General features: G+C 36.7%; 2 protein-coding genes across 2 annotated transcripts in view; both read left to right on the top strand.

Annotated features, from left to right (window-relative positions):
* Nucleotides 1-14,119, top strand: part of LOC309490088 (von Willebrand factor A domain-containing protein 5A-like) — a 65,445-nt gene that overhangs the window by 24,369 nt on the left and 26,957 nt on the right. Inside the window, exons 11-15 of the mRNA XM_082159092.1 lie at nucleotides 68-226; nucleotides 320-423; nucleotides 517-734; nucleotides 1,329-1,352; nucleotides 1,523-1,546. Coding sequence (XP_082015218.1) covers nucleotides 68-226; nucleotides 320-423; nucleotides 517-734; nucleotides 1,329-1,352; nucleotides 1,523-1,546 — 529 coding nt within the window. The remainder of the gene's footprint in view (nucleotides 1-67; nucleotides 227-319; nucleotides 424-516; nucleotides 735-1,328; nucleotides 1,353-1,522; nucleotides 1,547-14,119) is intronic.
* On the top strand, nucleotides 8,176-12,399 carry LOC309490121 (von Willebrand factor A domain-containing protein 5A-like). The gene is made up of 8 exons (XM_082159149.1): nucleotides 8,176-8,259; nucleotides 8,377-8,448; nucleotides 10,419-10,502; nucleotides 10,780-10,804; nucleotides 10,929-10,981; nucleotides 11,497-11,615; nucleotides 11,693-11,816; nucleotides 11,994-12,399. The coding sequence occupies exons 1-8, from the start codon at nucleotides 8,190-8,192 to the stop codon at nucleotides 12,071-12,073; spliced, it is 627 nt and encodes a 208-aa protein (XP_082015275.1). The 5' UTR covers nucleotides 8,176-8,189; the 3' UTR covers nucleotides 12,074-12,399.

Genomic DNA, 14,119 nt, shown 5'->3' with positions numbered 1-14,119 from the left:
TCATTACTGCTTGTTAAGGAAGAAAAGACACGACACAATGGTTTCTCTTTCTCTTAAACTATATCAGGTGATGCAGTCCCTCAGGTTTGCGCTGCAGCCTCCTGTGTTTAATATCTCTGTGGATTGGAGCCTTCCAGATGGCATTACTGTTGACACACTATCTCAACCCATCAAAGTGCTCTTCCAGGGTCAAAGGGCACTCATTTACGCCCAACTTAAAGGAGAGGTGGGATGATTTAGCATGTGTTTCTTTAATGAGAATAAGAGACTAGTGTCTCTCATTTGTTTAGATGATAAAAAATCTACCCCTCTCTTATAGCGTTCAGGAGGTTTTGAGGGAAAAGTGACGGTCAAATACAGGCTTAAAGATCAACCAGTAACAAACCAGCTCCACTTCTGCCTCAAACCAACTGAGGAAACTGGGTAACACACACAAAGACGCAGAAATACATTGAATTGGATGATATCAACTCTTTGCTTTTCAAATCCAACAAATTTCCTCCATGTTATTTGCAGGTTGGCTGTCCATCGGCTGGCGGCTCGGACCCGGATCCGTTCTCTGGAGCAGGAGGAGAGGTCATGTGATTCAGATGTTGAGGGCATCAGGAGAAAGATAGTGGAGCTCAGTGTTCAGGCAGGAGTGAGCAGTGTTCATACAGCCTTCATTGCCGTTAATAAAGACAGCAGACAGACTGTGAAAGGACCCCTGCTGCAGAGAAGAGTGCAGACACACGGTTAGTGCGACGATTGTGAACTTGTGAGGATGTCTGTGTCTGTTCATATTATCATTACAAAAATGATGTTCTTGTTACATATTTTACATTTGGTTTGTTCAAGTAATCGAAATCAAATGCTGTTTCAGGGTCACAGCAATGAAATGTATGGCCAATACTGTATGTCAAGTTAAACTAGTGTTTGTAGACTAAGTTTTCAGACAGATGTTTAGTGCTATGATTGTATGTGTAAAAGTGACTTGACTATTTACTATAGTACATTTGATGTGTTAATCTCATTTGGATGTAAAACAAATGTTTTTATACATGTCAGCTTACTCCAACATATAATATATTTTAAATTAATTGAATGTCATTCAGCAACACAAGTCATCCAGCTTTTAGTAATAGGATATTCTAATATCAATCTAGATTACTGCAATGTGCAAAAAGTCTCTCATACCAGCCATTGAGCGTACACACAGAGTAACGTTAAAAGCTCCGCTCACATTTTTCAAGTTAAAATTATGATTTCAACATACTGTAGTTCTTTGTCACTTAACAGACATGTGGTGTGTGCAACTCATTTTAATGTGAAATTAATTTGTGTTTTAGGAATGGCTTTTGGAGGCTTTACTGGTAAGAATATTAATATATAGACTCTTCTTTTCAGTTTCATATCTGTGTGTGTTTCCCTGACAAGGATTCAATATGTTTTACTTGATGATTTCAGAATAGTTCATTGTCAGGTAACAGTTTACATTTAATATCTACAACTCATGATGATGTGAAATTAATTTGTGTTTTAGGCATGGCTTTTGGAGCCTTGACTGGTAATATAATAAATATATAGACTCTTCTTTTCAGTCTCATATCAGTGCTGTTTTAAGGCTCTGATTTTGTCTGTATGGATGTGTGTGTTTTGTATTTCCCTGACAGCAAGGATTTCATATGCTTTTCTTGTCATTTCACAGTTTAATACATTTGAGTAGTTGAGTTGCCCTCGTTAAAGGGATAGTTCACTTTGAAATTAAATTTTGGTATGTTTTAGCTTACCTCAAGGGCATCCAAGATGTAGGTGTCTTTTTTTCCACAGTAGTTTCAATTTTGATATTTTTAGGTCAAACCGTTCTTGTCTATGGTCACCGCCTCAAAGAGCATGCACAGAGTCCAAATTAAAACAATTCCCCATCGTCCAAATTAAACAATTCCCCATCGTAAGTACACATTGATGGCCTAAGACACGAAACGAGCGGTTTGTGTGAGAAAACGAACAGTATTTAATCGTTTTTACCTCTTGAACACAGCCACGTCCAAGTGATCTGAGGGCGCGCGCGCATCCTGCTGTGTGACGTGTGCGCAGACTGGTGCATAGATATATACACTAGATGTCGCCTTGGCTACTGCAGTTCATTGGAAAGAAACCGTAGCCAAGGCGACCTCTTTGAGATAGTGACCATAGACCTGCATTATATGACTGACAGACAAGAACGGTTTGACCTAAAAATATCAAAATTGAAACTACTGCGGAAAAAAAGACACCTACATCTTGGATGCCCTTGAGGTAAGCTAAAACATACCAAAATTTAATTTCAAAGTGAACTATCCCTTTAAGATATAAAATGTTCAGTTTTAGGGAGGATGTGGTCAGTGGTTCTTTTCAGTCTGTGGGTGTTTCTTGTGCTTGCAAGAATGTGTTTGTGGTATTTGCTAAGACAAAATTCCCAACATAACATCAATTCAGAACAATTCAGTAACGTTCACTGGAAATGAAAGAGTGCAAAAAATGGCTCTTGTACCTGTTTTTATGGGTTCATTGACAACAATACAATACAAAGGGTTATTGAAAGATTGTTTTGGGCCAGAAATATCCATATCAGTCCATCCCTATTCCAAAGCTTTTCTTGTTTGTTAGTTCTTTTGGTCTGTTCTTGGCTGTTTCTCCAGATCTGAATCTGTTCTGACCTTTGATTTCTCTTCCTGTAGGTCAACAACCTGCTCAGTCACTGACCTTTGAACCTAGGTCTATCAATTCTAGGCCACTGCTGGGTAACTGCACATCAATGCAATATTATTTATATGAAAGTGTGAAGTACGCAATGTTTGAAGAAACTGTTGTATTAAATTATTGGTTTATAAGCCTCACCAACCACATCACTAAACAGAGAGCACTAAATGATTCACTTTCACATTACAGTTAACAACATGTAAAATTAATTTGTTTTCAGGGAGAGTATCTCAAGCCCCGTTTATACTTTGATGCTTCAAAAAGTTCATAAAACGCAAGTGAACGTAATCCATATGAATCAAGCAGTTTAATCTAAGTCTTCAAAAGATGAACTTATAAACACTGATAAACACACATACATACACTCTAAAAGTGAACATGTGCAGTTGTTGCTTTAAGGAGGTATTTCTACCTGATTCTACCTACAAATTCAATCAGTTTGATGTAACATAAAACAAGGGAATGCTGTTTTAACTTATTAGAGTTACACTGACCCACCAACATACAATTTCCAATAAAGCTCAGGGTGGACACAGTCGTACCTGTTTTTATGGGTTCATCGACAAACAAAACAATACAAATGGTTATTGAAAGATTGTTTTGGGCCAGAAATATCCATATCAGTCCACTTCTATTCCAAAGCTTTTCTTGTTTGTTAGTTCTTTTGGATGTGTCTGTTCTTGGCTTTCTCCAGATCTGAATCTGTTCTGACTTTTGATTTCTCTTCCTGTAGGTTCATTTCCTCCTCGTTCCTTTGAATGTAGTCCTATCATTTCTAGGCCACTGCTGGGTAATTGCACTTCAATGTAATATTATTTTTATGAAAGTGTGAAGTATGCAATGTTTGAAGAAACTGTAGCATTAAATTATTGGTTTATAATAATAATTCTCACCAAACCACATCACTAAACAGAGAGCACTAAATGATTCACTGTCACATTACAGTTAACAACATGTACAATTAATTTGTTTTCAGGGTTATCTCAAGTCCTGTTTAAAAAAAAAGGTAAGATAAATCATTTTGACTAATCTTCTCTTGTGGTTTTGTGCTTAGGTGTTTTTTGTTTTTGTTATGCAGCTTTGCATGTGAACATTAATAATAAAAAAATCATATGTATGTTTTATTCTAAGAATGGACACACACACACACACACACACACACACACACACACACACACACACACACACACACACACACACACACACACACAGACTTCAACATTAAGCCTTGTTATACTTATTTTATAACATATTTTTATACTTATTTCTCTCTTGTCCTTCACTGTCATCACTCCTCCTTTTATGCTTCCGCTCCTCCGTGAGAGATACGAGACCAGTGCGTCGTGCAGGTGTCGCTCATCAGTAATCACGCCACCGGCCTAATGACTTTACTATTAATCTCAATTATGTAAAATAGTCATAATAAAGAATGAGGAGATGTTCAAACTTTTGAATAGTAGTGTATAAATATTTAGGCTATCAAATTAAACCTATTAATGCATGTGATTTAACCGTTTAACATTTGTTAATGCAAACACAGTTAGAGGACTACATGTTTGTACATAAGACTGCATTTGAGGAAAGATTATTGAATTATTGCTGATTCAGTTTAAAAAAAATTGTTGAGTTGTTGTGGTGGTGGTGTGCGTGTGTTAGACCAAGAAATTAGTTTTGCATTCAATTAAATATATAGCTTTACATATGGTGTTTGTGCATGTTTGTTTTTCTTTAGAGATGGCAAGTTCCTAATGTGGTTCTGCAAGAAAAATAAATGTTTATGTATGGTTTCTGTTTGTTCACTTTTATTTCTTATCTGAATGTGCTGGCATATTGACGGTTGTAGCAGATTCATACTGACTGACATGAACCAAGAGAAAACATTACGGTCTACAGCCGCGAGAGTACTCTATGTAAAAAATTAACTGAAAACAACTGAAAAACTGTTAACTGAAACATTAACCTAAAGACAATTGAGAAAGCCTAAACACAAACAAAATGCCCCCAAAAAGCAAAAAATCTCCATGTTTTCGGTGCTGATGCGGTGGTGACGAGTTCATGTAACATGTAAGGGTGGCGCTGCCAATAAAGCACCTAAAAGCTGTCACAAAGAACTGGCAAAAGTAATGATTATGAATATGTCAAATATAGAGACATTTTAATTGTTTACTAATAAACAAGTGTCTTCTGTGTCAGTGTTTTGGCTGCAAAGATGAAGTTGATGATGCTGACTCGCGATCTTTGCAGTAGTGAACGCGCCAGAGAGAAATACACATTTCATACGGATTACATAAGTAGAGAACAGTCTGTTTTCTTTCGTTTTGAATTGTTCTGTTTAAAAGTAGACATTTCAAGCTTTTTATAGATATATTTCTCAAGTAAGTGTGAGGCAAGTAGGCTACCTTATACGCTGAGCTTTGGTTCATTTATGAGATGAGCTCCAGTTCATGCGCCGGCACCTTCCTGTCGTGATTATCTATTTTCTACTATATTTACTTCTTATTTATTAAATCCAGGCAATTGGTTGTTGAAACATTGATTAAAATTACAAAACGAAGACAGGCTTTGTGCTTTCTGTTTGAGGTCTCTGTGAAAGTTTTAAAGCAGTCTTTTAGTGCCGCTTTCAGAGCGTTCACATCTGTAACGGAGAACTGTCCCGTCCGTAACATTGTGTTGTAGTTTGTGAAATGGCCTTTGGTGAGTAAGTGAACATACACACCGAAGGCCATTTCACAAACTTCTGTCAGGGCTCTGACATTGTGATGTACATCATCATCAAACAAATGTGTTTAATTTGTGCTGATCATAAATGTGTTCATGCCTCATTTTTTTGTCTGTTATTTTGAATTTTTCTACTGTAACAAGAGAAACATACAGTCATTTTATAGTGATTTTATAGTGAAAATATAATACTTCAGATTTACTTAAGACATTAATTCTCTTGTTTTCTGTCTTTTCAGGGAGTAAACTTCTGCCTATCGAAAAGTAAGACAATTAATCCAAAGTGATTGACATGTTTTTGTGATATGTGTGTGTGAGTTTTGTTTCAAACTCTATGTGAACCTCTAATGCAGTGGTTTTCAAACCCTGGGTCGCGACCCTCGGGTGGGTCGCGAGACTTAAAAAATGGGTCGCCAGGATGATTTAAGGAAAATATAATTAAATAAAAAAACAGAATTTGTTTTCATAAAATCATAGTCTATAGGCCTATATAAAAGAAACACGCGAAATATGGCTATTTAAACAACTGAGTTTGGCGCGGCGCCTCACAAACAAGTTGACGGAAAGGAAACCGAGACGGCACGCGATGTTCCCGGACGCGGACGCGCGCGCATCGACATAGGCTCGGTCCTGCTCCTCCGTGGTATCGCGGTTGCGGCACAGGCGATGAAACGTCAGAAACAACAACAGGTGACTAAGCTATCGTTATATGATCCCGCTCTTATTCGTGCAAATGCTTTTAAACCATTCATGCGCGACAAGACAAAAGAGAACGCGCTGTCAGTAAATGTCCTCCTGACACACACACATAGGCTACACACGACCCACAGATAGACGCGCGCCAGTATCAAGTTCTCTTTCGCGCTAGAACGAACAACATACATGTATGCCAAAATGTCCGTTTTGTCGAGTATCCTCACAAGAACAGTCTTAAATGAGTTAAATAAAATCTTAAATGAAAGTAAAGAGTAGTGTGAGAATGGGATGCGTGAGATCGTCAGCTGTGGCTGGTCCTAAAGTGGCAGCAGCTAATTCTCGGAGAAAATTACTAACTGCTCTTGACTACAGAATGCGTGTAGCTTTAATACGGATTTCTCTATATTTAGTTTATAATTTATGCAGTGCGGAATGTTTTGATAACCTTATCCAATTTCTGTATTCATATCTGTTAGACAGGAAAGGCACAGGTAAATATGACATTTATAATGGGTTTATGTAAGGTTTGTTTTAAGGCGAGACACTACAGGTGAATAGGGTAAAATTTTAAAATAATAGATATCACCATGAAACTTCCTCAGTTCATTACTTACACAAGTTCATACAAAAAATGTTTTACAAGTTTTTGAAATTTTGATGTTTAATTATGCAAATTAGGTATTATCTCATTAAATATGTGCAATTTTACATATTTTTTCAGTAGATATATCTGAAAATATGATAAAGCCAGACGCAAAAGTATTTTTTCATTTTGATTACACACAAGATGACAAAAGATGTTCAGAGGGATTTCAGGATATATGCTTTCATTACCTAGGAAATCAAAATATACTGTCCATAGCCTTAAAATATCGATTTTTCGAATTTGTTTTTTATTAAAATGTCACATAAATCAGGCCAGGAATGATTTATTAACAAATCCCTCTGAACAGATCTTCAGAATACTGCTAAGTGTATAACTGGAAAGTTTGGTGTACACAGGTGCTACATAGGCTGAGATGTTTCTACTGGAGAATGACAAAAAAACGCAAAAAAAATATTTTGAGAAAACGGCAGTTAAAGATTTAAATAGCTCTAAATGAGATTTCGTCGTTAGCTTTAAATCCCCCTTTGGACATTCACGATTGGTTACTGATAGAAAGGAAATGCCCATATTTGGTTTACATAGCGTTGTGCAGGAGAATCAGAGCTTTACAACGATCCCGGACATGACAGACTTCAGTGAACAGACGGAGCTCGGCATGTCGCGATGGAATACTAACTTCCTGGTAAATTCGGGAGAAACTTACTGCCGCAAGTTAACAAAATGTAATAAAATAAACATTGTAATGTATATTTTCAGCGTTTTCTTTATAGCAGCTTGAAATAATACATATTGAAGGAGTAAACTCGGCCAAAATCTCAAAACTGACCACTGCATGAAAAATCGATGTTTTTGCCTGCCGTGTCTCGCCTTAAGTTCACTTAAATTAAAAGTTTTTATACTTTTGAAGCCTAATAAATATTGAAAATTTGGGGGGATAATCATTTTCATTTTTTCTTAGAAGCCTATAATAAATAATAGTTTAGCATCCAAATAAATCTATTTATTCGAATTTATTCGAATGAGAGAGTTAGGTGAGCCCAACGTTTTGGCTTGTTTATAGATATTTTTTTCATTCTTGTTCTGTTCTGAATATCATTCAATTTAAAGGATTTGTTGTGGAATATTTTTAGTGATTTTTTTAAAGCATACATCAAATGATAGTAGGCTATATTAATTGGTTAAAATTCTTACAATGGTTAATGGTTAACCGGTTAATTAGCATCCCTGTAGCTTTAGCTAGATCAAAAGAGTGCAGAATCAACTTTGCGTTGCGATCGTGTCACGGATAAGTCACTGCACGTGCATCATCAAAAGCGGTTGTTAAGAAAAGGCTTAAGAATAGGCCTATATAGGCCTATGGGTCGCGTCCAAAAAAAAGAAAAAAAGAAGGGTCGCTCTTGAAAAAGTTTGAAAACCACTGCTCTAATGCAAAGTCACCTTATGGTTAATGATTGTTGTTGTCAAATGCAGAGGTTCTATAGAGTCTCATCAAGCAAAATCTCTTGGCAAACAAAAGGGTATACTAACACACACACACACACACACACGTTGGGTTTTGATGTTTTATGGGGACTTTCCATAGACGTAATGATATTTATACCTTAAAAATTGTATATTCTATCTCCTAAACGCAGATTCCCAGCAGATTCAACAGTCAGGGATTCAGAGGATGGGCGATTGTTATTCAAAACTTACACTTGAGTCAAGTAAGTTTCTGAGAGGAAGTAAACATACACACCGAAGGCCATTTCACAAACTTCTGTCAGGGCTCCGACATTGTGTTTTCTCCGTTTTGTTCAAGGAGTCGTTAAAATCAGCTGGTCAGCTGACCTCAAAGACCGTTTTGGTTAATGTTTCTTAATCAGATTTGCCAAATACAATGGAGCCATACCATGCAATGATTTATAAACAAAAAATAACATCTTAAAATGTATTCTGTAGTCGATCGGTAGCCATTTTAAAGAGCTCAAAACTGGGGTAATGTGGTCTCTCTTAAGAGTACCTATCAAAAGCCTCGCAGGAGCATTCTGGACTATTTGTAAAAGATTTATAATTTTTTTTTATTTATGCTGACATATAGTGAATTGCAGTAATCTAGTCTTGTAAATATAAAAGCATGAATACGTTTTTCGAGATCACGCGTGGACAAAAATGGTTTCACCTTCGCTATTAATCTCAAATGATAAAAACAAGACTTAACCACAGAATAAATCTGTTTCTCAAACTTGAGATCACTGTCAAAGAGAACTCCTAAATTTCACACTAATGGCTTACAGAAGGGGGCTAAATCACCCAGAGCAACAAAATGATTAGGAACTCCAAACCACAACTTCAGTTTTCTCTTCATTGAGTTTGAAAAAATTTTAAGATAACCATGATTTGATGTCATGTATACAGTCCCACAACAACTCTATTTGGTTCTTACTGTTCTTTTTCAGAGGGAGATAGATTTGCATAATGTCTGCATAAAAGTAAAAGGGGATTCTATGCTTGCTAAAGATTGACCCAAGGGGTAACAAATACAGAGAGAACAAAATTGGGCTGAGAATGGACCCCTGTGGAACCCCACTGAGCAAAGGGGCAGGTTGAGAGTAATCTTGACCAGTATTTACAGAAAAAGTTCTGTTTAAAAGAAAAGACTTGAACCATGCAAGCACTATACCATGAATTCCTACAACATTTTCAAGATGTGAGAGTAAAATCTCATAGTCAATGGTGTCAAATGCAGCACTAAGGTCCAATAAAACAAGAACTGCTGAAGACCCTGAGTCAACTGCAGTCAGTAAATCATTTAAAACCCTGATCAAAGCAGACTCAGTACTATGGTAAGCCCTAAAACCCGACAAAAAATTTTCAAAGATATTGTTCTGAAGCAAAAAGGTGTTTATTTGATTCAAAACGACCTTCTCCATGGTCATCATCAAACAAATGTGTTTAATTTGTGCTGATCATAAATGTGTTCATGCCTAATTTTTTAGTCTGTTACTTTGAATTTTTATACTGAAACAAGACAAACATAGTCATTTTAGAGATTCTAGAGAGCCTCATCAAGCAAAATCTCTTGGCAAACAAAGGGGTATACTAACACACACACACACACACACACACACTCACACACGTTGGGTTTTGATGTTTTATGGGGACTTTCCATAGACGTAATGATATTTATACTGTAAAAATGGTATATTCTATCCCCTAAATGCAACCATCACAGAAAAAAATCAGCAATTTAACTTTTTCTAAAACTTCATTTACTATGATTTATAAGCTCTTTTCCTCATGGGGACCTAAAAATGTCCCCACAAAGTAAAAATTGACTATAAAAAAGAAAAAAGAAGAAGGTTATTACTGGGACATTTGGTCCCCTTTATGGGATTACCACACAATAACTGCTAAAGAATTCAATCCACGTTTATTTGTATAGCACTTTTCACAATACACATCATTTCAAGCAGTTTTATAGAAAGTGCATGAGTGCACATTACAATTAAGAGTGATCTGCTATCAGAGGTGATAAGTTATGTATTTCAGAAATGTACATATACAAAATCACAGTTAGCTAAAAATGTATTAATTTAAACAATGTAATAATTTAATGCAGAAACAATGAGCTCATTGAAGTAATGAATACTTGTTCACTTTTATTTCTTATCTGAATGTGCTGGCATATTGACAGTTGTAGCAGATTCCCAGCAGATTCAACAGTCAAGGATTCAGAGGATGGGCGATTGTTATTCAACACTTGAGACATACTCTTTGAGTAAGTACGTTTCTGAGAGGAAGTGAACATACACACCGAAGGCCATTTCACAAACTTCTGTCAGGGCTCCGACATTGTGATGTACATCATCATCAAACAAATGTGTTTAATTTGTGCTGATCATAAATGTGTTAATGCCTCATTTTTTTGTCTATTACTTTGAATGTTTCTACTGTAACAAGAGAAACATACAGTCATTTTAGAGTGATTTTATAGTGAAAATATAATTCTTCAGATTTACTTAAGACATGAATTCTCTTGTTTTCTGTCTTTTCAGAGAGTAAACTTCTGCATATTGGAAAGTAAGACGATTAATCCAAAGTGATTGACATGTTTTTGTGATATGTGTGTGTGTGAGTTTTATTTCAAACTCTATGTGAACCTCTAATGCAAAGTCACCTTATGGTTAATGATTGTTGTTGTCAGTTGCAGAGATTCTAGAGAGTCTCATCAAGCAAAATCTCTTGGCAAACAAAAGGGTATACTAACACACACACACACACACGTTGGGTTTTGATGTTTTATGGGGACTTTCCATTGACGTAATGATATTTATACAGTAAAAATTGTATATTCTATTCCCTAAACGCAACCATCACAGAAAAGATTCTGCAATTTTACATATTCTAAAACTTAATTTACTATGATTTATAAGCTCTTTTCCTCATGGGGACCTAAAAATGTCCCGACAAGGTAAAAAATGACTATTAAAAAAAAGAAGGTTATTACTGGGACATTTGGTCCCCGTTTATTTGTATAATTTTTTTTTGAATCTTGGAAATAATTAATTTATTTTTTTGTCTATAATTGCCTCAATTTTTGGTAGTACGATTAAATGAGTCAAAGAACCGATCAAGAATGTTATGCTATTATGTCATTCCTAACATAGTCCAATATTGAGGTCAAAACAACCAACAAGGACAAAGAGGCAAGAAATTTCAGGATTATTTTTTAACAGATTTTCCTCTTTCTCTATATGTGTGTTCAACTGCAGACCCTTTACTCCAGCTGGTTTCTCTCCAAAAGGCGTCAGGCTGCTGGGATCTGGACGCCACACTAGCTGATGCGTTTGGGAAGACGGAGGATGAGCTGACCAATCTGAAGCCAGCACAGGTGAGAGATGTGATGAATAATAAGACAGCGGTGATTGTGTCCAGTAACAAATGCAGTGTATGATGGTTTGTGCACAGGTGGAGGGGTCAGTATGGGCCACTCTCCTTGCTCTGATCTGGTTATACGGCTGTAAAATAGACCAGTGGGTCGAGTGGCAGTTTGTGGCCATGAAGGCAGCGTCATGGATCGGCTCTCAGAAAGGTGAGATCTCCATTCCAGACCACATTCACTCAGTCAGCGTTCATCAAGAGACGCTTGAGCAAATATCTTCAGTTCTTTGACACACACTGATGATTTGAGTGTGTGTGTGTGTGTGTGTGTGTGTGTGTGTGTGTGTGTGTGTGTGTGTGTGTGTGTGTGTGTGTGTGTGTGTTTCAGTGGGCGATCTGTCTGAGTGTGTGTGTGTGGGTAATGTCCTGCTCGGATGTCAGGTGACCAAAGAGACTCTGGGAATCTGAAGACGTCTGTGTTTCTACTTCCTGTGCCGTCAGAAGACAAAAGAACTGCTACAGTTTAATTGACTGTTTCTGTTAGTGTTTCATTAGAATTTAGTTCTTATCTGAAATCAACAGCATATTTTTATATAAAATATTTTAAGACTCTCATTATAATGTTTTTGCTGTTTTGAAATTGAAAATAATTTTAATCAGATTAATCAATCACTGAGGATACTTTTACACAGCAACAGAATCCTGTTTAGGTGCTAAAATGATTATGTTCACACAAACATGTTAATGTTGAATTATGGCAGCAAAGACTACTATTAAAGTAATAAAATATTTAAGTAATCTTTGTCATTCTTTTTCATGCAAAGAAAGTCAAAAAACACCATAAAATAGTCCATTCAGCTTCTTCTGAATCCATATAATACCTTACTAGGTTTGAATTCCATACATGAAGTCCCTTCATTTTAACATGCATTTCATTTAGAGAAAATTAAAATTGGCTACAACAATTGTTGATATAATCAGGCCTAGTCAATAAAGAAAAATATTTGACATCTTTGTCTTGCCATCTATAATAGGTTTACTATGTAAGCAGATTTAAAGGAGTACAGCTTTGTGAGTACAAATATGATATCATGTTCTCTCCATTCCTCAATGGTTCGTGAGTGAGCAGCATCTGGTGGTTTCATCACAATGAGGTACAATAGACTAGACGGATTTCAGAAAAATGGCCTTCTATAAGAAGTGAGGAGCATTTATGGGTACAAGTCGGGAACCGGCCTACCTTACATATTTCAAGGGTGCTGAGTCCAAAAAAACTGGTTCCCAAGTGAAATTGTGAGTTTTTGACCTTCTAATTTGCATATCAAAATGGCCGCCAAATTGCCTATCTTGCTCAGTCGTTGGACCATTTTCCCCTATTTTTTTTGTAAGTAGGCAATCAAGATGAGGAAATTAAGTTTCTAGATCGATAGTCAAGGGTCAGAGCAAAGATATAATGGAGGCTCACTGCCTTTTTTATGTATATATATGCAAAATACCAACTTTTAAGGTGAAATTAAGCATTATTTGTGTCATTTTTTAAGGCCGACATACATATTCAATCAATATCACTCTTAAATGTTCCCAGTGTATATATGATATGTGATGTATTCCATATTACATAATAACTAAGAAAAACACCATTGCAAGTTGTCTGATATTAAATTTTTTTATGCAAATTAAGCATTTGTTCTCTAAATTCTAAGACGGGAAAAACCCAGGTGAATAGGGAAAAATATTCAAAAAGAGACCACCATGAAACTTCCCAAGTTGAATATTTAGATCAGGACATAGCATGGTCAGTCCCATCTCTGAGGACCCTTTGCCTGAGGTGAATGTAACAGCAAAGAGGATCATAACAGTTTCACACGCTTTGGTAAATTTCCTGTTTTTTTTTGTTTTTTTTAGACAAACAATGTCAATATTCCTTAGTTATTGATTGAACTTCTTACCCTATTTATCCAAAATGATACTTTTTCAACCATAGTGGGTCAAAATTTAGGGCCATATGATTTCCGCGATCACGGAATCGCGGACGGAACTGCAGAGGCGTAATCTAGTTTTAACATGGAATTTCGCAGAATTGTACATATTTGTAATGGAGTACCGATACTCACTAACGTTTATAGGCTCGGCTGCTCTCAGACGCTTCCATGTCTCTGAATGGCAACTGCAGCAGCCTACTAGTGAGCCCTGCGTGACATCACACCCAATGAGGGCGCTTTGCGCCCTCCATGCGCCTCAGCCCACCAGAATGGGTGTGGCTAGCGTGTATAAAAGAGGCTGAAATTCTGGTTTTCATAGACTGAAGCGAATAAGCTCATGGCACGACACGGCAGGTTACGCAATACTCGTTCCCTCTTCTAGAGAGAACTGAGGCCACGTTAGGTAACCGAGTACGTTCTCTTACGAGAGGTTCTCTCGTATTGCGTAAGTTGCTTACGCTACGGGAACCCCTTGTCAATGCCGTGCGCGCCGAGCATCCACTGCATGAGTCCCAGTGGAGCCTGGGGAACA

Source organism: Leuciscus leuciscus, assembly GCF_965113295.1.
Source record: "Leuciscus leuciscus genome assembly, chromosome: 25".
Taxonomy (NCBI): Eukaryota; Metazoa; Chordata; class Actinopteri; order Cypriniformes; family Leuciscidae; genus Leuciscus; species Leuciscus leuciscus.
The sequence above is the reverse complement of the archived record's forward strand: the minus strand, read 5'-3'. Positions and strand labels throughout refer to the sequence as shown.

Coding starts and splice junctions, on each gene's coding strand:
- LOC309490121 (XM_082159149.1), top strand. CDS start 8,190: ATGATTGTTGTTGTCAAATGCAGAGGTTCTATAGAGTCTCATCAAGCA. Junction 8,260..8,376: donor ATCTCTTGGCAAACAAAAGG/GTATACTAACAC, acceptor TCCTAAACGCAG/ATTCCCAGCAGATTCAACAG. Junction 10,982..11,496: donor ATCTCTTGGCAAACAAAAGG/GTATACTAACAC, acceptor GTTCAACTGCAG/ACCCTTTACTCCAGCTGGTT.